The 26,511-nt window shown below is 31.4% G+C and overlaps 1 protein-coding gene across 1 annotated transcript in view; it reads left to right on the top strand.

Moving 5' to 3' along the window:
* Positions 1-21,733, top strand: part of LOC145304235 (uncharacterized) — a 292,443-nt gene extending 270,710 nt beyond the window's left edge. The window contains exons 11-15 of the mRNA XM_080146075.1: positions 5,325-5,420; positions 6,592-6,807; positions 18,045-18,103; positions 19,177-19,224; positions 19,581-21,733. Of these exons, the coding sequence (XP_080002201.1) occupies positions 5,325-5,420; positions 6,592-6,807; positions 18,045-18,103; positions 19,177-19,224; positions 19,581-20,289 (1,128 nt within the window). The 3' untranslated portion in view covers positions 20,290-21,733. The remainder of the gene's footprint in view (positions 1-5,324; positions 5,421-6,591; positions 6,808-18,044; positions 18,104-19,176; positions 19,225-19,580) is intronic.
* The last annotated feature ends 4,778 nt before the right edge of the window (positions 21,734-26,511 follow it).

The raw sequence follows: 26,511 nt of genomic DNA, 5'->3' as shown, positions 1-26,511 counted from the left end.
GGACCAAGGAAATCTTCTGCAAAAAAAAATGGGAGGGGGATTTTTTTGTTTTTGGGGGGGTTGGGGGTGTCCCACCCCCCTATAAAATAGCTTAAAATACCGGAGGACCAGTAGGTATATTCCCAGAAGAGTAGAGCCCAATTTGTTCAGCAGTTACTGAGATTTTACAAAAAATGTGAAGAAAAATTTTTTTTGGGGGGGGGGCGGAGGTTGGGGGTGTCCCACCCCCCCGGAAAATAGCTTAAAACCATCACAGGACCAGTAGGTATAATCCCTGAAGAGTAGAGCCCAATCGGTTCAGCAGTTACTGAGATCTTCAGACGGACAGCAGACAGAAGGACAGACATCAAGCTACTTTGTATTATAGATAGAAATAAGTACCTTGAATTTCTTATCCTGAACCCGGCCCTACCTGACTGTTATTTTTAGTATTGTTCAGTAAGAATGGGAAATTAGGCTTTTTATTACACTGGTCCCCAAAGTTTTTTATTAACTTTTTTTTATTCGTTGGCTTAACAACTTTTGGAACTTTTATTGAATTTTGATTGGTTGGTTTAATAAGTTGAGTGTCCAAACGTTTATACCACTAATTGTAATCAACATTAGGGATATATATCATTTTATCGGCCATTGTTTTATCCCTTCAGATCCCTCTATCAAATGTTTTACTTTTATATTTGCTTTAATTTTGATGCAACCTATGAATTCCACCATTCTCGTGCAAAAACCAAAATGTGCAAAAGACAGAAAAATATATTAAGACATTTGTTTTGTTCTGCAAATCGCTTAGATTTTTATATTTTATGCATTTCTCTTTTTTTTCAGGATGTAAATTGAGTTTATAACCAAAACTAAAAAACCTTCCTTTCAATTCTTATTAATGCCATTATATCAATGGGTATAGCATACTTGGATATAGATTTTAGATTTTTTGTCTTCAATTTAGGCTGCTAATACAGTTCTCAGATATTAGTCAATACGTCCTTCCATGTTCTGGGAAGGGGACAAGGTAAAGTTAAAGGGGGTGATAGGGTGTATTGTTTTATTAGCCAGCTGGGAGAAACATTTTATCAGGGTATGCGAGAATCTCTCACAAAAGTATATACGGCAATATGTTACATTGAAGCCAGCTAAAATGGTGTAGCTTATTATTATTATTATTATCAAGGATTTTATAAGTATAACAGTTAGGGAGTTGAATCAATTTTTATAGAAGCAGAAATATAATCTATGATTATGGTTTGGACCCTCTAAAACTGTAATCTACCTTTCCACTTTCCCCTCTCTTGTTGAAGAAATCTTCAACGCCGATACGATTTTTGAAATGTAAGATTCTACTTTCCCTTCTCTTGGTGAAGATATCTTCAACGTCGATAAGATTTTTGAAATGTAAGATTCCACTTTCCCCTCTCTTGGTGAAGATATCTTCAACGCCGATACGATTTTTGAAATTTAAGATTCCACTTTTGCCTCTCTTGGTGAAGATATCTTCAACAAGAGAGACAAAAGTGGAATCTTATATTTCAAAAATCGTATCGGCGTTGAAGATATCTTCACCAAGAGAGGGGAAAGTGGAAGGGTAGATTACAGTTTTAGATGGTCCAAACCATAATCATAGATTATATTTCTGCTTCTATAAAAATGGATTCAACTCCCTAACTGTATAAGGTCCATAATTCTGACATCGAAATGAACCATAACCCATGTTAGAGACATTTTTTCGATGAAATTTAGGCCAAACTTAAAGAAATTTATACGGACAACTATTCAATTTGTGTAGGCTTATACGGGGACGTAATAATGGGTGCAGGGACACAAATATAATAATTTTATTGTTTTAACACACTCAAGCTTCTTTTTTAGCTTTGTAATTTTCTTTGAATTCTCATTTTTATAGTTTTCTCAAGATAGCAAAATTTCTATTATCCTATCATAACATAATATTTTTAAAATCTCTAAAAATAAGGGAGTGGGGTAAGTTAGTCTCAGTGTGTTACCTCAGGTTTTGTTTATCAGATATATGGTAGACACATAGATTTAAGGCACTTCAGTTATAAGTCCCGCAGTGAAATGCTCCCCCCCCCCCCCCCAGAGTTAAACATTAAGAAATAAAATGTTCCCCAAGTTGCTAACCTTAAATTGATAACAGTACCTTTTATTTGCACGTTTTTTGTCTTCATGTTATAATTGGGTGTGTTATGTGCGAAGACATTCCCCATACTCTTACTTTTAACGTCAAGCACTGAACGGAAAAGTAAAAGTTTTGATTATTATAAGTTTTGCTGTTAATTTTCTATGCAGCAATGAATGAGCACGTTTTAATTGATGCTTTAAAAGTTTAAATAACAGAATGAATTCATAGTAAAAACATTATAATTTGCATACTTCATAAGAATTAGATTTAATCAGAAATTAAGTTATTGTCAAATTCTTTTTTAAATAAAAACAATTATGATATATTTAGTGAAAGTTATGTTTAAACGACAACTATGTTTCACAGTATCCTTATACTAAAGTAACAGGATGTTTGTCTGTTTGTTTGTCTGTGTATCTGTGTGTCTTTGTGTCTGTACCGAAGGATCTCGCTAACCGCTGAACCTATTGGGTTCTCCTTAACAGGGTAGATTCTCATAAGTCCCGGGAAGGTTTATAACTATTTTGGGGGAGGGTACCACCACCCTCTCAAGAGAAATCACAAAAAAAGAAATTTTTTTTACGTACTCGATTTTAGAGAGAGAGTTCAACGCCAACATAAATGCAAGATAGACATATTTTAAATATAAAAAAAAAACATTTAAAGTGCCACTAGAGTCCTCTAGGCGCGTAGCCGCTAGTTATATATACTGTAGGTACATGTAGCATAACATTTAAAACAAGTAATGATTAAGTTTTTAAAATCCTCCAATTTAAAAGGAAATTATAACCATAGATAAAACGTTGTTGATCAATATTTATTTTCATAATATTATAACTTTAAACTAGGATATTCTTTCTATGTTTATTATGGATGTGGTTTTACTTAAAGTTTTACAAACACGGTCTCTCATTTGTTGGTTTAAATTTTTATTGGTTGGGACAAACTTCAAAGCATCAAAACTTTTCCAACAATGATTTTAATTATAATTTTTTAATTTGATTAATAATTCCTTTTTCCATGAGTATAAACAATAAAATAATTATATGAAATTTTCTTAAAATTTTGTCCTAGAAATCGTAATTAAAATAATAATAATAAAAGAGAAATTCTAATGTTACTTGGAATAGCTTAGATGATGTGCATCAACTTCCGCAAAAAGATCACATTATTAAATCATCAGAACCGCATATTATTACAACAGCACAAACTACCCCTTCCCCTTACGTATAATGCTTAAGTGTAAAAAAAATTTACTTGTGATATAGGTAGAGGCATTTTTTCTTCTTAGCCCTTTTCTATTAGTAATTGGTTATATTCCTACTTATTTGCTTTTATGGGTAAAATTCCTTTTAGCACCATGAGGAGTAGGGAAGAACCTCCCTCCCCCTCCCTTCTCCCAAGGCTTATGTTTAAAAAGATGTGAAAATAAGGATTTTAAGGGTAAGACAATGGACGATAAATGTATACCACAAATACTGATACACAAAATTATCCCCTTCTGAAGATTAAAGCTACTGGTTGAAAAGTTTGGAAACCTCTTGTTTGTACCAACCAATCGGGTTTAAAGCCAACGAATGATAGAACTTTGAGCGGGTTGGGAGGGGTTGCTATTCAGCCAATTAATTCCATTTAAAATTGCCGAAAATCAAATATTTTGTTGGCATAGAGTTGGCTTAAGTTGTTAGAGTTGTTTTTTGGTGTATCTGAAGGGAAGTGGATAAGAAGGGGGGGGGGAGAAAAAAGGGAAGGGGATTGTGGAGAAATTTTCACTTAGAATTGTTTGTCAGAATCACATTCCCTTTCCCCTGGTATTGGGAAGTCCGGTTTCATGTATTTGTTTCATGGTTATTTTCATTAGTAAAGCATTAGATAATTAATTTTTATTAAGCGATGCAAAGTTAATTACAAATTTAGCTGATTACCATATCCTTTTCGATTATTGTAGTTTCAGTTGACATTAAAGATCTCAGCAATGGAAGAATCAATAATGCTCTTTTATTTTATACCTGCTCTAGACACAATTGGCAGCTTTTTTGAGCTTTGGATATAATTCTAAATTATTCTTAGTTATTTTCAGGGAGGGAGGGGACATAGGGCTGTATATTACACATGATCCCAAAGTTTTATAATAACGTTTGGCTTGAAAACTTTGGTTACTTTTATTAGATTTTGATTGGTTGGTTCATTAATTTGTCCAAAATTTTCAATCACTAATTGTAATCTACAGAAGTTGTAATTTTGTGTATCATTATTGGGAATTTACATCAATTTATCGGTCAATGTCTTATCCCTTTAGTTTCCTGGTTATTATGCTTTTGTGTACAATGACCTACGCAAATTACAACATACGTAAAATTCACAAAATGACGTAATAGCAACTAAATAAGAGCTTTGGATCATGGAAAGAAAACGAAGTAGCGGGTTTCGACATATGTTCACAGTAGCCTTTGATTGCCTCTAGGTTAGGTAAATGTTTATGTTTGCTAGAGCCCACCCTATTGTTAGAGCCCCCGCAGTGGCTAGAAGTAGAGAAAAGCTACTGTAAAAATACGACGTTACCCGATACTTAGTTTTCTTTCCATGATCCAGAGCTTTTTTAGACGGAACAGGGAAATGGCAGTTTGTGCTGTTCTAATAATTTGCAGTTATGCTGATTTGATATTGTGATACTTCGGCGGAAATAAAGGAACGCCTCTACTTTATTAGTCTGTATTTGTAATTGGAATATATTGTTTTTTTTCTACTACATATACAATTGATTTTTATACATATATACACAATAATTAGCTAACGCAGTAATTTTGTTAACAAATTAGCTAATTTGTATAATCATATGAATTAATCCATTTAGATATCTAACTATCTATTTCTATATCTATCTATCCATCTTTCTTTTTATTTTTATTCTATCAATCAATCTATCTATCATTCCTTTCATCCATCTATCTTTTCATCTATCTATCCATCTATCTTTTCATCTATCTATCCATCCATCTTTTCATCTATCTATCCATCTATCTTTTCATCTATCTATCCATCCTTTTATCCATCTTTCCATATAAGTATCACTATATTTTTATTATATCTATCAATCAACCTATCTACCATTCCATCCATCTATCTATGTATCTATTTATTCATTAGCTATCTATATTTTTTATTTTTATCAATTAATCTATCTTTTTAGGGTGGTGGTGACCCCCGACCGCATTTATCAACGCTGGCGGCCACAATAGCTGATCAAATTCATACCGAGTACCAAGACGTTATCAAACAATTAGAGGTTTGTTCATAATTTTGGTCTATTTGTCATAATAATTACATATCTATCTAATGGGCATAAGGGACGGAGGGGACATTAGGCTATTTATTAAACTAGTCCCCAAAGTTTTATAATCACGTTTTCTTATTCGTTGGCCCAACAACTTTGGGGACTTTTTGATTGAATTTGAAGTTGAGTGTCCAAACGTTTCAACCACTAATTGTAAGAAAGTGTAATTTTGAATATCATCATTGGGGATGTACATCAATTGCCTTATCCCATGATTAGACATGATTAGTTTAGATTAATGTTTGTTAATGTGAATAACTATAAAAGTAAAAACTTTGCATCAATAATTATACAGCTGCTAGACTTTAATGATTATTTTTATTTCTAATTGTTACAAGAATCCCCATGAAATGTTTGAATTCAATTAGACGAGTCGGTGCTTTCCCTCAAAGTTCCAAGCGTGCATAGAGCTTATTTCAAAATAAATTGAGTATTAATGCCTAACCTCTGCATTGAGCGCTAACCCTGCGGTGCTGCCCTAACCTTACCTTACCTGACCTATAGTAAATCATAAAAAACTAACCCTCGCCCTTTTTTAGATCCTAACAAAATTGAAACCAGTCCATTACTGACGTACAGATGTACGTTATACTCTAAGTGTATAAAAGCCCCACCTTTAACAATAAAAAAAACTTAGTATAGAAGACCCAGTCTAATAATGGGGTAAAGTAGTTTAGAAATTAGAATTTATGGGCTCGGGAATTCTACTCAAAACTTTTAATGGAGTAATTTTATAATCATCTTAAAGCCTTATAATTAGGCCACTAAGGGGCAGTAAAACATATTAAAGTAGAATTTAGTGTAGAATATTAGTGTCAAAATAAACGCAACAAACCATGAGTAAATAATTTCTATTTAATGTTTTTGTCTGTAGCCTTAGATTTGTATAACCACTGAACTGATTAAGATATACGTTTAAAGAAAGATTTTCATAGGCGCCTTAATAATTTTAGATTTAAGCCTTAAGATGCCCTTCCCTACCCCTTCGAATAAAAAGCCTTAAGGGTTCAACCAAAAGGTGAAAATAAATCACTAAATATATGTCAACATTTTAGGATTTTAATGTTCTAGAATTTGGTGAAATATTTCAATCTATGATTATTGCCATCCTTGTTTATTATAGGATCTTCGGCTAGCAGAATGGTCCGACCACAACCCTCCCGCTCCGAGTCGGCCCACGGCCACCACAACCTCAGCTGCCGCCGGTGCATCCGCCCAACCGCCAGTGGACGTCCAAGTGTTGCATCCCGAGCCGCCGGATTATGTCAATCTCACGCCGGTCAGAAATCCGTTCGCCGCCGATCTTGGATCGCCGATTTATCAACCTGGGGCTTATGCGGTAAGATTTTGTAGATTTTTTAAAGCTTTACTTTTCTAAAATTGTGTTTGTGTTTCGTGCACAGAAATTTACCAGTAAAATAGAATAGTTTATAGAATATAAAAAAATGCAGACGATATTATTTTCTATATTAGCTAACTTCAAATATATAAATAGATCGCAAAATAGGTAGAAAGATAAAAAGACAAATAGATAGAAAAGTAGACAGACAAGCAAATATATAGATTCAGAAAGATAGACAGATTGATAGATTATAGGTATATAGAAAGATATATAGACAGATAGATAGAAAGATAGATAGACAAATAGATAGATAGACAGATAGATACATTGATAGATACACAGATAGAAGCTTGGACGCCCCTGTATACAGACATATAGATTGAAAAATAGATAGATTGATAGATAGATAAATAGATAGACATATAGATAAATAGATGAACAGATAGACAGATAGTTGTATCAAAGCATACAAATGTCCAACTTGACGCCACAAAATACCCATAAATGTTTCGCCAAACAGTTGGATTCTTAAAAAATTGAAAATTTGTTCAAATGTTAACATTCTGAATTCTGGGAGGAGAGGGCCACATTTTTATATCTTCTGTAAAGGAAAAAGTCGTTTCTTTAAATTTGACATTGTACTACGTTTAAGCAACTACCAAGCTGATTTTTTGCTGTTTTTCTAATGGTTTCAAAAATGACAGTTAAGCCGCTTTATTTTTAATACCTTTCCTAAAAATTTTAAGGATCGAACTCGCCTTGTCATTACTTATCAATGCGATGCCAGTTTTTAAAAGACTTTTTAGTTTTTCTTTCCATTGTTTAAAAATATTTTACTAAGATTAAGGGTTGAATTATATTTTCATACTTTAAAGATAGTAAAATATTCAAAACAAGTCTAATCTACAAGTCATGTATTTTGTATAGTCTAATGCTATGTTTAGTTTATGTATGTGTGTTTGATTACATCAGACGGCTAGTGTATTTTAGCTCAATCTCTCTCTCTCTCTCTCTCTCTCTCTCTCTCTCTCTCTCTCTCTCTCTCTCTCTCTCTCTCTCTCTCTCTCTCTCTCTCTCTCTCTCTCTCTGTCTCTCTCTCTCTCTCTCTCTCTTTCTCTCTCTTACTCCTTTTTTCATTTTTCTCTGACTATCTTTCTTGAGCTATTATTGTGTATTTTAATTATGTCTGCTGTCATTGGAAATAACCGTCCTTGTTTTGATAATATTTTGTCAAGCAGAGTGGTAAACTCCTCAACTCTTTTGTTGGTTTGTTGCTTTTACACCGCAGATTTACATTTTTACGAGGTGTTCAAACTTTTTCGCCAATAAAATTAATTTTTTTTAAAAATGTTTTGTAGAAATTTTTTTTATCATTTATTCTAAACTTTGAAATATATGAAAAAACGTCTGAAGCTTAAGATCTCATAAAGCGTGAATCAATTGGTCTCTGCTTTATAGAAAAAATACCTTTACTTGTCAAATCAAGATTGTAAGCTTTTTGAAAAATTCTTCCTTTTTAAAAAGATATCCAAAATGTAGCCTTATACTAAAATTGACATTCTATTTTATCTAAATTGTAGAAATACTATTTTATGAGGTTTTTAGCATTAAAAGTCTTTAAATACTATGACTGGATTTTAAGTTCAGCTAAGAAATACAACGAAAATCTAACCCTTTTATTAAGAGAAGTTTTATTAGGAATTCCTAATTTTCCTTCAAAATGAGTTAGATAAGGTTGTTTCTCGTATTCATTCGAATCCGGTGGATAAGAACCGGTTCTCATCCATACAAAGAGACTATGTCTAGCATCGTATTATATCCAGCTTTCTACGAATATAAAAATGTACAATCATAAGATTAAAACCATTTTTTTGGCCTGTGCCTTCGGCACCTCGGAGCTAAAAAAATGGTTTTCATCTTATAATTGTACATTCTATATCCGCGGAAAGCTGTTTATAATAAGATGCGAGAAATAACTATTCCTGGAATCCTGTTGTTAATGAGATCTAAGTAAAAAATAATACAGATAGACAACCTGTTACTTTATGATATTCTAATGTGTAAAATTGTCTGTATGTAATGTATAAACATACAAGGCATATTCATATAATAAATGTAGAAAGCTTAGATGACCTATCCCTATATTCGACCAATAGGAGTACAAAAATAGAGAGAATCCAACCATATAACTGGTTTAAAACTGTATACAGTATGATATTAAAGAGCAGTTACGTTTTTTTTTCATTTCATTTACATAATGAGTCAGCTATAAACAGTTGGCTTTTGATAAAGTTTAGGTACTTTGTAATTTTTTTTGTTGGATTAATTGTCTAGTTGACCATCTATTGCAATATATCCATTAGGCATGTAAATTGAATGTTTACGCGCCATCTTTTCAATCATAGTAAATAGTAAATACTTAACCCCTTCTTAATAGTAAGATTTACTACGTTTTATGCTTAGTGAAAACGCAATTTTCTTTTTCTCCTTCTTTTTTATGATTTTTTTCTCTTTTCATTTTTACACTTTCTCTTTCGTAGCATAGGTGAAGTTAAAAAGTGCTTAACCATCAGAAAACCCATGGATTTTTTTGTAAATTTTCTATTGTTGAATCTTGACTTCTATTTTTAAACAAGGATAACCAATGGGTGTATTTTCTTTTCTGTAGATAAAGTAGCACACAACAGAAAACAAACCTTTTGATATCACAACCTTTATATAATAGATTTAACTATGCATTTTATTTGTTTCTTACATCAAGGGCCAAGGCATTTCCTATCACAGGGGTATACTAATAGAGAAAAAGACAGACAAACAAACAGACACTACTTAGATAAACAAAAAATAGGGGTCAAAATAAAAAAAACAAACATCTATTTAACGAAGTTTACACACACATAATAAAGCAAAAAATGCCAGGGAGGGAGGAGACATTAGACTGTAAATTATACTGGTCCACAAAGTTTTATAAACATGATTATTGTCTTTAATACTTGTGAAACTTTGATTTAATATTCATCATCGGGTTGTACAAATCAGCAATTTCCAATAGTTTTGATCTATCGAAGGGGTAATTTGATTCAATTGGGAGAGTACATCATTTCATTGATCATGGTCTTATCCCTTGAGATCCCTGAAGGAAGGCATAAACCTGTGATCCTAAACGGTTCAAGGATATATACTAATGTTTTACCTTAATACATATAAGAATGTTCATGGCTGACATATTATCGACATATTGTTATTAATTTATGTCATTGTCATAACATTAAAAAAAAGTTGTCATAGCTAACATCTAACATATAAATAATGAATTATTTCATTTAATGGCCAATTCGAGAACAACCAATTAGACCCTTAATCCTAATCCAATGTGTTCTTTATGATCTTTTAGTTTATTCTCCTTGTCTATTGAACAGTGTGATAAGTTGGTGAGTTTAAACATTTCTTGCTACTATTATTCAACTAAATATTATGTTTATACAATATACTAAATACTAGAGGCTACTTTCATGAGAAATAGCCTAAAACCATCTAAGAAACTTTTCTAACACGGAGAACTTAATCGGTTCATTGGTTTCCGACATCTTAACAGACAGAATAAAAAAACTATTACGAATGTATGTAATAGGGCTAATAAAAATCAGCTTTGCCCCTCTTTTAAAATGAAAGTAGGATGTTTGTTTAATTGTCTGATTGTCCTTCTGTCTGTTTGTCCCTGTGTTTGACAAAATATATGTAATTCAGTTTGTCAATTTGTCCGTAAGTTTGACCCTCCATTTGTCTGTTTGTGAGTTTGTCATATAATGTCTGTTTGTCAGTCCAAAAGGATACTATACTCAAATAAGGTATCTTATATTGGACAGTGCAGTTGTGTTAATTTAGATTATTTAGCTCTTATAAAACCTATATTTGTTGTTGTATTACCGGCGCACTTTTTTGCCCTATTATAAAGGTGTTAATACACGAAAATGGGCTAGTGGGATGATCAACTTTTTGTATCAGATTTTTTTACACGTGATATTTTATTTAATAAACTTTTTAAAGAATTTATAATACCGTATATAATTTAATTAATTAATTTTACATCCTTTTTAAAACCACTTACAAAATATTGTCCATTACATTTCTTAGCTTTTTGAATGAAAAATTGGGCCATTTGAATGATTGTAGGGGTTCAGAAATGGTTCTAATTAAATATCTTCACAGTATGACCGAGTTAATGAGCTTTGCGTGGATAGAAAAAATTGAATTTCCTAGTATGTATATAAGTCTGTATTGTATAAGTTGCTAGATTCAAAGTAAACTCTTATAACTTAAGTATTCAACTATTTCAAGAAAAGAAAAAAAATATAACTTTTTTTTTTTCTATAATACAGTTTTCATAATAAATATGTTTCCTATAATATAAGTAGTAAGGTTTTTTTTGTCTGAAGCTACAGATTTCGATAATTACTGAACTAAGTTCTTCATTTTATAGAAGTCTCACCTAGGTGGTTTTAGGCTATTTTATTTCAAGCTATTTATTTAATCTTTAAATACAGAGCCCCTAGATGATAGGGGCTCAGCCATTTATATTTATATTACAAAGGGCAAAACCTTTATGTTGTCCTATATATATTGTTTTATATAAAACCATCCTAATCATAACTTACGTACACACAATAAAAGATAAATTTACCAATTAAAAAAGAATTTATGAAAAAGATGGAATATCTTTTAAATCCAAATAGGCCTAAGATTAGGAAATAAAAGTTATGATTATATTCCTTCTCACACTCGTAATGAATGTTGATTAAAATTTGACTTGCTAATTATGGACAAAAGAGAAAAGCTAATATCTATGCATGTTAGAAAAAGGTTAATGAAAGAACATATTTTTTTATGGATAGGGCAGTGGATGGTACAAACAAATCACCCCATCCCCACCCTTTCTTTAGTGCTAAATTCTGCTAATTATTAAATAATGTTAAGTGTTCATTTCTAGGGGGAAGGAAAGGTTGTAAATTGATTAAACTGGCATTGTCTTCATTCTCCTTTAAATAGTTTTAAAGCGAAGAGTTTCTAAATTCAGGGTCGGTCAGTCCGTACGTCCGTAACAGAAAATCTGATCTTCAATCTAGACATTGTAGAATTGTTCAATCAATTTTAAACTCGACATAATTATTCCTTTAACATTTAGTAGAAACTTTAAAATCAATTTCTAGATTAATGATTCATAGAACAATGAGGCAAAATGTAACATGTTTACCTTCTATTAATGTTGTCATCCTTATTTAATTTACTTTTAGAAATAAACTTTTTATAAAATTCTAAAATTTGAAACATTTTATAAGCAGCCACAACTCTTACCTAGATTTATATTCATTGTCAAGAGTAAGTTAGGTATGTTTAAACAATTTTCATAGAAAGGGATGGTGTATCTGTAAATTAAATTTTGCCTCTAATTTTTCCAGATATCTGAAGGGATAAGACAATGGCCGATAAATTGATGCACATCCTCAATTATGATTTACAAAATGTAGATTACAATTATTGGTTGAAACGTTTGGACACTCAACCTAATGAACCAACCAATCAAAATCAATTATGCCAAAGAATAAGAAAAAGTTATTATAAAACTTTGGGGACTATTGTGATATACAGCCCAATGTCCCCTCCCTCACAGAAGTTTTTTTATCTGCCAAAATGATATACACTGGCTTGCTGTAATTGTTATCAACAATAAATAAAGTAAATAAAGAATAGTTTTTCTTTAGATTAAATATCATTTCTTGAAGTTTAAAGATGTAAATTTTGGAGTATATAAGTTGAAATAAGTGTGTAGAATCAAGGACAGAATCAAATGATCAAAAATACAGATGATATTTGAATGTAAAGTACATTGGTACACATTGCCTTATTCGTTGGCTTAAAAACTTTGGGTTTTTTGATTAAATTATGGAAGGGTAGGTTAAAACTAGCAGTATCCAAACTTTTTAACCACTGGTTTTAATCTACAGGAGGGATAGTTTTTGTTAACTTCATTGGAGATTTACAATGCATAAATTTATTGTCCATTGTCTTATCTTCATTTTTAATTGCTAGCTTTGTAGTATTTGATAATAGATAGATCATTGAATACTCTTTTTAGAAGCAAAGCTACTATATAATTATCTTTTTATATCCGTTAGTATGTAACGCTATGAAGGAAATGAGATTTACTTAGCTAGTATTAAAACTAGATCTCTGTTTTTTCCTACCAACATTCCCCTCGTTAAAGAGAATATTTAAGTATATATCATCAATAATATTATGGATGTTGTCATACTTATTTCATATTGTTTTTAATATTATCTATTCTTGTGTGTAAGTGTAGTTACTTCTTATTCACTAAGGATTCAAAGTTTCTTGGTTTACACACCAAAACAAACTTTGCTGTTTAACAGTTAAATCATGAATAAAGGTACTAACAACTCTTCTATAGCATAAAACCATTGGTTGTAAAGATTAGACACCGCAACTTAAAGCCCACTTATCAAGATTAGATAAAAGCACCCAATGTTTTAATGACCAGTTTACTTTCCATTTCAATGTCCAGTCCCTCCCTGCAAAATAAAAACTAAATACCAAAACTTTCCTTATTTCTTATTTTTTTAAATTAAATTTTTGTATTCATATGTATGGTCCTTTTGGCGTCAGCTCTCTACACTTATAATATAACCAAGCCCCTGTCTGAGTATGACAGGTGTCCTTCTTCGATCCACTCCTCAGTGTTGCAATGACAGGATAAAAGTATAGTATTGCGGGTCATTGCGGGATAAGAACTTCTTTTTTGGTTCCCTAGAGACGTATTTTCATCACTACTTCTTGTATTGTTTGAAAATTTTTCAAAAAGAATACATAAGGAAACTGTTTAAAATAAAATTATCTATAATTTGATATATCAAATATGCCTTGATTTATTTAAGACAAGATACACTGGACATTTTTACAATTCACCAAAAACATGATTTTTATAGGTGCTTCGAGTGTTGAAAATCGTTTTTAGGTTTCTAAAAAGTTTTAAAATAAGTTCTTTGACCTAAAAAACATAGTTTGCTTAAAAGAATCCAATTTATTTTTTACCCCTACTGTTTACTAGAATAGTTAAAACTAAACAATCATAGTAAAGCTTTTTTTGTTCAAAAAATTAATTGATAAATGTGCAAAAATGACAAATATGTAAAACATGTTAATAAGTTTCAATGTTAAAACCTAGTTTTATGTTAGTTAAATGAGAACAATGTATAGAAAAGTTAAAATATATATGTAGAAAACTTTGTTTTAGAATAATGTTCATACAATATAGTTGAAACTACAAATAGCCACAAGCAGCGGCGTCTAGAATATCAATTTGAAGGGGGGTTTGGTTGGGTGTTTCATAAGAAACTTAAACTGAAATTAACACCCCATAGTAATTTTGCCAATGGATGAATTAAGGCTTTAAAATTCAAATATTTCCAATTTTTATTACTAAGAATATAAGAATGTATGAATTATATTACTAGAATTATATCTGTGAAATGTTTACTTTGAATACCCATTGAAAAATTGAACCTTTACTAAATCGGTCCTATGACAAACACAGGAGTCCCAAACGTCGGAGTGGACAAACGTCAGAGTGGAAAAATAACCTAACCTAACATATTTTAAACTATCTCATGGGTTTTTTAATGCCCAACCCCTGTTGGGGGCTTATTTTTATACTCATGTCTTAACCTAACCTAACCTTTATAGGAATACTGAATTAAATCAATATTTCACCACTCCTCCGTTTGTCTACTCCGTCGTTTGAGACTCCTGCGTTTGTCCTGGAACCACTAAATCTAGTAAACTTGTTTTACCTTTATTTAACAGTTTTGCTTGAACTACTATTTGAAAACTATTTCTTTAGTTGTTAAAATTTAAAATAGTTTTGGAATATCATATACTTGCGAATTAAGGTTAAGGTAATATTCTTTTCTCATATTCATTCGAATCCGGTGGACAGGAACCGGTTCTCATCCATACGAAAAAACTATGTCTAGCATTGTATTATAAACGGCTTTCTACGAATATAAAAATGTACAATCATAAGATTAAAACCATTTTTTTTTAGCCCGTGCCTTCGGAACCTCGGGGCTAAAAAACTGGTTTTAATCTTATAATTGTACATTCTATATCCGCGGAAAGCTGTTTATAATACGTTGCGAGAATTAACTATTCTCTCATTCGTTGGTTTCAAACATTTTCAACTTTCTTTAAATCTTCATTAGGTTGTACAAACCAGCAGTTTCCAAATTTTTCCATCAATAATTTTGAACTTCAGTAGGGTTGATAATGTTTATCATTAATGGGGGTGGACATCAATTTATCATCCATTATGATTCCTACAATAACCTTTTCTTAAGCTTTTTAAGCGCTTACATAAATTAAAATCATGTTATTCTGTTTTTAAATTCTTTATATTCCTGGTTTAATCCCACCAAAATCTACAAGGGATTACATTTTGACTTTCAACTTTTAAACAATTCAACTTCATTAACATTTTGAAGCATATATGCATGTGTTTGCCCTGTTTCAATAAAAAAATCATTATCATATAGATTTCTAGTATCTTTTAAGTTGGTCAAAAGGTCATAAATCAATGTGAAGTCTCCTTTAAAAGGAGGATTTAGTCAAATCAGAAAAATCTTAATCTTATGACAAAAACTCTTACTGCTTTATATAATAAGATTTATTTAGACTTCGTCTTTCCCTCCTAGGTCTCTCAGCTAATATAAACAGAATAGGGGAATTATCCTTAATGCCAATGTCCAATCCCTGAATTTAGAGAATTTAAAATGAAATGAATTTTAGAACAAAATGAAAGTTTTAAAGTGAGAGATGTAAAGGCTTAAATTTGAGGCCTATGTAGATAGTTCATTGCTGCCTTAATGGGCCTAGTCAAGGAATTTGTAATAAAAGTTAACAGAATAAGCTACCAAATTATTGCTATTAATTACTTACTAGAAGCTACGCCCCTAAAGGTCTTTATGAACTCTTGAGGTTGGGAAGGCGACCTCCCCCTCCCTAATTTTCATAAAATGATAAAAAAAATACAATAAAGTCGATATAAACTAAGTTTTTTTTTTTGGGGGGGGGGGTTGTTACATATAATGGTTATTAAGTATTTATAAACTAATGAACAATATTGTCCTCGTTAATCAACCTTGAAGAATTTTTACTTAAACTAATAAAAGCTTTAAATCTAAGGCCTACAAAGATCTAAGGATTCAAATTTTAAATGCCTAGCAAATAAAGAGTAAAATACTTGGATTTTAAATGATGTTTTACTTTATAGTAAAATTTCTAAACATTTATAATGTAAATAAATTGGATATAATGTAGTTAAATTACCAGTTTTTTTAAACTTTAAAAAAAATCGACGATTTTCTTTATGTTATTGGAAGACTTCTTTTTAAAAAAAAACATTGTTTTTATTCAAAAAATCTTAATATTTAAGGCATTAAATGTTGTTATCCTTGTTTTCTACATCAAACTAGGTGAATTGGAAATTTGAATTTTCCTGTGTCAAAATTGTCTACAATTTTATTCATAGAGAAATAAATAGGCGAAAAAAATCGGTTTTGAACCACTTTTATATTATGGGGCTGTATAAAAAGAGTTGTCTAAGAAAAACAAAATTTGTCTAAGTTTTTTGGCCTATGTTTTCGGCGAAAAACTGTCCATAATAAAATTCGGTAAAGAACTATCAGCTCTGTTAAACAATAGTGCATTCATTATATAGACAAAATAATAATATTCAGTCGACTTAAGAAGTTACTATAACAACATGTCGTCAATTATATGACATTCATGGCTACTTTAAATGTCGATTAATAATAGAAGTTATAAGTCAACAGAACGGTCACATGCTTAACAGGGAAGCTGTTAGTGCTTACCCCTTTAATCCTGATAAAAATTAAATTTTTGGAGGGTGGCAAAGACTGTTTTAAATTCAATTTTCTAGTCGATCAAAACGGTGTTTCCGTATAGTTACCAATAATCTACGTCGGCTATATAAAATAAATAAGAAGTGGTCGTGGCTGTCATGATAGCGACATTTCATTTCTTAAATCTTATCTTTTATCATTGTTAATTTCGACTATATTGCAGTTATAAAAAGTAGCCATGGTTGACATATTACCAACATAACGATATTCGAATGCCATGGTAAGTATAAACTTATGATGAGTTTGTACTTGTTTGTTGGATGATTTTATAATTGGTGGAAAAGTAGGAACACCATTGAAATGTAATTTACATGCGATAAATCATATAAAACAGGGATTAAGGATTAAGGCAGAAAGTCATCCTGATATGATAGTAATAGTTTGTGTTTCTGACTGTCTTTATGTGTGTACTGTAAGATCTAGCTAAATGCTAAACCAATATGGTTCTCCTTTACAGTGAAGCTTCTCATAGGTCCAGGGAAGGTTAATGACTATTTTTAACCCAATGAAAAATATTCTTTTAAAATTGACATTAAAATTGGAGTTTAATAATAAGTAAGATAATTCAGCTAATTGAAGAACGCCTTTTTAAGTGGCAATCAAATTATTTTTTTTGCCTGTTTGCAACCGAGCTTTGATAAAAAAATCTTTGTATGTTCTAATCAATTGTTCATTGTATTGTATAAGTTAATGAATTTGACATTTTAGCAGAAGATTCAAATTTTTACGTCTCTAGCTATGACGCAGTTATATACTAAATTCAAATATATCAGCTTCTTATATCAACTTGAAGAAGATGTTTTTGATACAAATTCACCAATACCTTGAGCGCTGTAAATATTTCAATTTTCCAAAATATTTTCACCTTTGATCTACTTACGACAAAATTTTCTGCTCCCTTTGTTTTGGATAGATAGACAGATAGACAAACAGAAATATTGTTTGTAGTAAACAGACAGTTAGCTTATAATAGAATGGTAAAATGTTGCTATTTTTATTAAAAAGTTATGTTTTTTGTTAAGTAAGGATGGACGAAAAAGTATTTTCCTAACTATTAATATTTCGTGAAAAATTGCAGAATTTTAGACAATTTTGAGTTATTATTAAAACTTTTAACTTTTCTTTTGTGACTCTAAAACATTCTTTATTTTTTCGTTTTATTTTTTTTTATAATCTATTTAACTTTATTCTATCAAATCTATTCATCTATCAAATTAGTGATTTATCTATCTATTTCAGCCAAGCAGTTGTTTGGTGGATACGGTGGATGAAATCTATGACTTCCCTGGAAAATACAGGTACAGTACACGTGACTTTGCACGCACACACTAAATTATGAAAGATATAATTAAAGATAGGCAAGAAATTTTAAAGAGATAAATTTTAAGAGCACAATGAGCAACAGTATAGTTAAGATTTAACGTTAACAAATAGCTTAAAAGTAAAATTAGTGTTTATGTCGTTTTTTTATAAATTATATCTATCTCACAATACAGATTTAGTTACACCTTTCTTTGTTATAATTATTTACTAAGTATATTTGCGATAACTTTTATTTAATGAAATCTTCCAATTTTTAACCTGTACAAAACGGCCTGCTTAATTGCTTCAAGATCCATGTCAAATCTATATAGGAAATAAATGTCTATATACGAGCTCAAGTTTTCCAAGGATTATTCGTTGAAAACTCATAGTGCTCCAATAATCCATAATAAACTCTCATTGCCCAGAACGATAAGACCCATTATTTTACTTTATTAAAAACAAATTCATTTTTTTCATTTCATGTTGCTATTTACATTATAATGAAGTAGTTAATTTCTAATCATAAAAAAGAAAATTTAAATTTATGATATAATAAATTTAAGAAAACTCTGTTTTAAAAGAATTCGATTGTGGCGACACTTTGTGTGTTCAAATATTGAACTAAAATTGTAATCATATAATAAACCCTTTGGTGATGGTAATGTAAAGATAAAAATATAATTTAAAAGATCTTTTTAAGATCATTTAAATTATTAAATATTTACTTCCGTTTAAATAGTAATGCCGGGTGAGGAAAATAGATTTATTGAGAAATAGATATGCATATAGAAAACTAGCCAATAGGGAGATAGTTATATCGAGCCAACTCTAGTTAGAAATATGTGCCTCCTATCTCCTACTTCAGCATATCTATCTTTCTATCTATAGATTTATATAGTCATTAAATTATCACTTTTTTATAAATTATATCTATCTCACAATGCAGATTTAGGTACACCTTTCTTTTTTATGATTATTATAAATATGTGCCTCCTATCTCCTACTTGAGTATAACTATTATTCTATCTATATATTTATATAGTTTCCTTCATAATTCTTTTTTTAGAACTCAAATGAAATCACAACAAGCCAAGATGTTTATGACCCCGCAGGGGTAAGTTATTTTTTTTTCAACAAGGACAATCATGTCCACAAGTATCAAAGCACTGAAAGGTTATTAAAACTTAAATGAAAAAAGGAAAACTAACAATTATTTTTCAAAAAGAGTAGAAGGTAAAAGGAAGAAAATGTAGTAAATTATAATTAACTGTAAATGAAATTACTAAAAAATCTTGAAACTTTGTGATTTATTGACATATTGACGGACAAACCCCTTGAGTAATGCTCTTTTAAGATATTGATGTCCATAAACTTAAAGCTCACAGCATGTGAACAACCTATTGAAGCTAAAAAGTACAAAACGCTTTGTTTAATTCAAACTACCACCAATTATAATTCTATTTCTTTTAGATGGTTACAAATGGCAAAGAAATTCATCGGCAAGTCTAAAAATGGCGAGAGTGGGACATCAGCTGATCTGAGCCAAAATGGCGGGAAAAAATCGCCGCGTGGTGGCGCCAGTGGCGGGGCAACTGCCAAACCAAACCCCAGCCGCTCCATCAGCCTGTACAACGCGAACTCGGTCCATGGCGGTGCTGGCGCCAATTCTGTGGTGGATAGATATGGCTCGTCTGGATTTTTGAGCCGCTGGACCAACGGGGGTGGCGCCTCGACATCGTCCACCGTGACCAGCCCAAGCTCGAGTGAACCGCCGCCCCCTCCGCCGATGCCGTTTATGCTAAGCAGCGGCAATGTTGGCCGTTACTCCAGCCGCTACTACAATCGCAGCGAATCAGATCTGCTAAGCGCAGGTGTTGGCAGCTATCCTATTGCCAGCAGCTATTTGCCACATGATACATTTTACTATGCACAAGAACCGCCGAGCTTCAGCCGTTATCCAGACGGCGGCAGCATTTTGCATCGCGACCCGGGCCGCAGTGCTTTTCAAGTTTATACCGTCGGCGGCAGTAGTGGTAGCAGCCAACAAACACAGCCGCTGTTTGGCAGCACTTTTCAGCAGCATAATAATGACGGCAGGTCTTCCCCAGAAATTCAAATCTTCGGAAATGAAGTACAGTATAGATCGGCCGCTAGTACAGATAGAGTTTCCTCCATATAAACTGGACTTATGTACAAATATTGACAAATTATACAGTAGCATTTTTCGGACCTTAAAAATATAAAAAAAAACACAATAATGCTTCCAAAAGTTGTTTGGTTTTAGAGATTATTAAAGTGATACTTTTTTCCAACATTTGGAAAATTTAAACAATATATTATAGATTACTTATTGTGTTAATAGTTTATTGACATATAATTTTTTTTTGTTTTTGACATTTATCTAAATTTTTCATAGATTTCTTAATGTTTTTTTTTCAACCTGCACAAATTTCATGATTTTTAAAAACTTGAGTATGTGATTTTTTAGTTTCTATATTTTTTGTTTTATACCATATCATATATCTATGGCTGTGTTAGTTTTTAGATTGTCCCAAGTTAGTAATGAGTTTTTTTATTGATTTATACAAAATTTGACTACTACTTAAGGATGACTTATTTCTTGATTGTTCTCTAATTTGAATTTTTTATGTTAAAAATATTAAAGAATTTTGCATTTTGATTGATTTATTGTTTATAATTTTGTGCTTTAATGGTGATTTGTAATTTTTTATGTTTTGAAGTTAGTTTTTATTTAGAAAAATAAGGCCTGATATGGTCAGAATTTTTGTGTCTTAACCCTTTACAGTCGGGCCCCTTGCCACACCTTAATCGGTCGGGGGGGGGGGGCGTTCAACGCCCCCCCTAATTATCTCAGTTCCTATTAGAGCTAGAGGGCTAATTTTTTTTGTGCAAGTCCCCTGTTTGATAATGAATTTCCGACCTTTTATAATTCTAAGTCAATTTTCGCTTCCTTCACCCTTTTATTTAACAACCTTTGTTTTTAGGTCTTTTTTTTATTTAAAAATTTCAAACGGCTGTAATTTTCTTATTTTTGAAGCTAGATGAAAATTTTTTTCCCAGAAAATGTTTATTTTTATGTAAATTTTACATTAGAAATATCAAAATATAAATTTCAGCGGCCGCAGCTGTACTTGACAGCTGCCAGCCGCCGCAGTCGGCGGTCGGCGGGAAAACGGCGGCGGATCTTAATGAAATTTTAATACGTTATGTAGACATATAAGAAAAGCTTAAGTTTAAAATTTGAAGTCTCTAAGTCAAAAATTGCGGCCACAGGAGCCTTTTAAAGATTTCTGGAGACCTGGAGGATCAGGACCTGCAGGATCATACCTGGAACCTGTGGGTGACTTGAACACCTGTATTTCATATAAGGATGTACTACTAGAGGATTTTTTAGTATTTTGGTATGATAAAATGCTTTGTTTTAGTCAAAAAAAATATTTTTGCTTTTTACCTGGATGACCCTGCCAGGTTTGCTGGCATCCTGTGCCCGCCAGGATGGAGATATTCAAAAAATTCCAACTCTCAGTTGTGTGTCATACCCATACTTAAAAAGTCAAGCAGTTTGGGCTCTTTATCTTTCACACACAGAAAATGAGATAAAAAAACCGGAGGGGGGGGGCGTTCAACGCCCCCCCCCCCCCCCCCGACCGTTAAGGGTTAATATTCCAAATTATGAACCACTTTTTCTTTTTACATTCCTCGTTAGGGTTTATAGCTGTTACTATATTAACTTCAGAATATAGCCATTGATTCATTTTAGGAATAGCGTTGTATGGTAGATATAAATCTCTGTCAAAATTGGCAGCATTACATCGACATGTGATCTTTAAGTAAGCAATAATGTCAGCTTCTTATAAGGAATTTTTAAAAAGTAGACATGGCTGACATATTATCGACAAATTTTGAACAGGGTGAAATAATCGACATGAACATTAATGCTTCAGGATTGATAGAGCAGCTTTAAAATCCTCATCTAGCTAAAATACCAATTCTATATCTTTCTTTAATTAACATATTCAGTGATCTTCAGGATAAGACAATAGACAATAATTGATATAAATCCCAAATGATGTCGAACAAAATCTCCCATTTTGTAGACTAAAATTGTTTCTAGCCAACAAATCAAAATTTAATAAAATTACCCAAAGTTTTTGAGACCACAAAACTTTGAGTACTATTATAGTTTCCAGTCCAATGTCCCCTCCCTCCCTGAATATATATATCTATTTAGGTTAATTACAGCTATAGAAAAACTTTAATAATCCTTTCCCAAAATTTCTATGCTAATTTTTTCATCTACTTGCATTAAAACAGGGATCTTAAGGGATAAGACTATGTATAATAAAGTATTTAGGTTAATGAGAGATTATATTTATAAAATTTTGGGATAATTGGGTACCAGTGTAATTTACAGTCGATCCGATGTCCCCTCCATCCCTGCATTAAAAGGACTTTACTTTTCTTAAATTTTATCATTTGAACCATATAATGCAATGTTTAATAGTTTATGTCGACTTTTCCTACCATAGGATGCTATTCTAATAATGACATCATGGCTATTTAGTTTGATTATGTTTTAACAGTATGTCTTTAATGAATCAATTCTGCATATGTATAACATTTTTAAAAATTTAGAAACGCTCAAACTACCCAGGAAAAAGGGAATGTGATTCTGACAAAAAATTCTAATTCCTTTCTACCCACTTCCCTTTCAGTTACACACAAAAAAAAGTTTTACTCCAACTTTATTCCAACAAAATATTTAATTTTCGGCAATTTCATTGGAATTAATTGTGTAAATAACAGCAGCTGAAACTACCCCTTCCTTTTGTTTAACTGTTATAACAAAACATCCTTTATAGCTAATTTGCTATTGTGTTTTTTTTGCGAATATGTAAATGTAATGCTATTTTCATTTGACCATATGCGGAAGTAAGTGCACACCAAATAAATGCAAAACTTAAACTAATCTTATTACGTTCTTAACTTAATCAGTATAATTTTATATTTATTTTTATTCCTTAAATAGCCATTGGAATTTGTAGATTTTTTTAGATTTTAGCGGATTTTTAATTGCTCTTTTTTTAAGTGATAAAACCTTGGACATTTCTTATTTATTGAATCTCTTGTTTGTTTTTCAAAATAGTTTAATTGATGATTTCACAAAACAAGCCTGTTGATTGAACATTAATATCCTCCTCCCCTCCTCCCTTATTTTTAAAGTAACTCTGCAGGGCCTATACCTGCAATGCCACAACCCTGCGGGGCTCCCACTCCCAGTACCTAATATAACCGATCCAGAAGTAATAAACGAAAAACTACCCCCCCCCCCTGTTATTTTAAATTTATCTTAAAAAATAAGGGGGTTAACCAAGCCCAACAAGGTACTTTTGGAGAAAAAACCTTCATATACTTAAATACTGTAAAAAAAAAAACTAGATATAAATGTGTATTTAGATAATTACGACTTATAGCTTATTATTATTATTTTGTAAAAAAATATTAGTTTGTTGAATATTAAAATATATCTAATAAAATATACTTTAAATGATTAAAAAATGTTGTTTTTAAAAGCGAAGGGTTTCTAAAATTAGGGTACTTCCGTCCGTCCGTCCGTACGTACGTCGCAGACAGTTAGCTCTTTTCGTTAATTTAACCAGGTTAAAATTGTCTTATCGATTCCAAACTTTGCATGATGATTCCTGTAGTAGTTAGGTACAATTTGGAAAGCGTAGCAACTCTATAATTGTTACTAGAATGTCCGTACGTTCATTTTTAACATGTTGCTTTTTAACTTTTTTAACAACCGATTTTTATTTGATAAAGTTATCCGATTGGTCTGATTTTTGGAATACTGATTCCTAGGACAACAAAGTACATTGTTATAAGCGAATTTTCTCTATAATCAAAAATGTAAGTATGGCCTTAAACAATGTCCTGTAATTAAGCAGTTTTTCAACAAATCTATTCTATATACAATTTTTTTTGTATTTTGATTTTTTAGTTCTGACACTCTACTCATTTGTCCTACCGTTTCAGAGCTTCGCTTCTAAGGTTGTTGTCATCCTTGTTTAATTAAAATCTGAATATTTTGGTCGTTCGATTACAATGGATTTAGATTGTCGAATGTGGATATTATAACAAGGGAAAATTGTCGTAAATTTAGCTTAAAAACATGAAACTCGTTTAAAGGTCAGTTCGTTCATCCAGTAATAGGTTAATGTTAGGTTAAGGGGGGTAGATTCGGTTTTTTAGCCAACTACAAGTTTCGCGTTATTAAAGAACATGAGAATCTGGTGTAAGATCCATTACGACTATAAGTCATAACAGCATCCAAAATTAGGGAATAATCTGGAAACATTTAAGAACAACGTAGGGCTCGACCTTTTGATTGCACTTTATAGTCAGGAAGTCTGACTCTAAACAGAGGGTAACACCACGAATAAGGTAAAGCAAACAAGCGAAATAAATCTGAAATATTTGGGGGGCAAATAAAAAGGTGGTCGATTATGTTAATTGTTGCTCCAAACGACAACTGAAGTTTCGTGATTTTTTTCCGAATTAATTTTGTTGTTAGTATAAACGCAGGAAGTGAGAGGGCTGTCAATAATGCGATGCGATTAATAACTATTATACAACCTTGATTGGATGAGAAACGTGAGTATTTATGAGCTTTGTACAATTTATGATAGCAAATAATAAAGATACTAAGAACGAGAGGTAATGTCTGATTGAGCCAATAAATGAATCGCATCGGAGCATACATGAAATCTCATTTGCATTGGTTGAATTAAACTGAAGTTTTCTAGTTTTTTCATTAGAGTTAATTAGAGCTGTTCTTTCAACTTTTAATCGAATCAAGTCCATCACATGAAGTACTGGCTTCATATTGTTGTTTCACATCTATGTTTTATCTGTGCATTAATAATAAATATGCTTCAGCTATTGCAATCGCTGTAAAATAATAAAAATCCCTTTATGAATTTAAGTTAATAAAATCATATATTTTTCTTGAGTTTCTATTAATACAAAAAAATAATATCTCGGACTTCAATTGTACATGATTTATAATCTTTAATTCGTAATTCGTATCTATTATAAACATTTAAAATACATAAATTCATATTTTGTTTCATGTTTACCTCAAAATAAATTATATAAAAATAAAATAACAACAAATAGCAATACAACAGTACGTCCGTTACGTTTTCAACAGGACATAGCGTTGTACTGTGTATACACTGTACACATATGGGTAAGAGGAAAGGGCATATTTTTTTCCTTTTGTTCATATAAAGAGTCAGCTGTAAATAGTCGCATTTCTTAAGATAAAGCTTTTCTCACGTAAATTATATCGTGTTAAAATTTATTTTTTAGTATAGTGTAAAGCATAGTACAAATCCTTTAATAAGTTAGCTATGAATTGTTGAATTCCTTTATATGAAGTTAGCTTTCTAGAAATTATATACTCGAAAAATTTTAAAGTTTTTTTTGTCAGCTGAAGGAGTTCCTTTGTCAGATTTATGAAAAAGGGGTTCACACTATACTTCTTCTCTCCTAATTCTATTTAGCAAATTATCTTCATAACGGGACCCTTCGGAAGGCCTTAATCTAAACAGTTCAGCAGTTAGCGAGATCTGAATGGTAAAAGTAGCATTAACTTGGCCAATTCATATTTTTATGGGATTTTCGCTAGTTGATCTACTAACAGTTGTATGAAATATCAAGGCTTTAAAAGGAAAGCTTCGAATAAACTTTACTAGGCTTGATTTATAAGATCAGTTAACTCTTTTTGTTTTGATATGAAATCAATTTAACTGGTCATTATCAAAAGACCTCTAAAATAATAGTTATTTCTCGTATTCATTTGAATCCGGTGTATAAGAACCGGTTCTCATCCGTACGAAAAAAACTATGTTTAGCATCGTATTATATCCATCTTTCTACGAATATAAAAATGTACAATCATAAGATTAAAACCAGATTTTTTAGCCAATGCCTTCGGCATCTCGGGTCTAAAAAAACTGGTTTTATTCTTATAATTGTACATTCTATACTGCGGAAAGCTGTTTATAATACGATGCGAGAAATGACTATTCTCGTATTTATTCGAATCCGGTGGATAGGAACCGGTTCTCATCCGTACGAAAAAAACTATGTTTAGCATCGTATTATATCCATCTTTCTACGAATATAAAAATGTACAATCATAAGATTAAAACCAGATTTTTTAGCCCATGCCTTCGGCATCTCGGGTCTAAAAAAACTGGTTTTATTCTTATAATTGTACATTCTATACTGCGGAAAGCTGTTTATAATACGATGCGAGAAATGACTATTCTCGTATTTATTCGAATCCGGTGGATAGGAACCGGTTCTC

The sequence above is a fragment of the Acartia tonsa genome, chromosome 13, assembly GCF_053477335.1.
Source record: "Acartia tonsa isolate MP-2025a chromosome 13, ASM5347733v1, whole genome shotgun sequence".
NCBI lineage: Eukaryota > Metazoa > Arthropoda > Copepoda > Calanoida > Acartiidae > Acartia > Acartia tonsa.
This window is presented reverse-complemented; position numbering and strand designations above follow the sequence as displayed.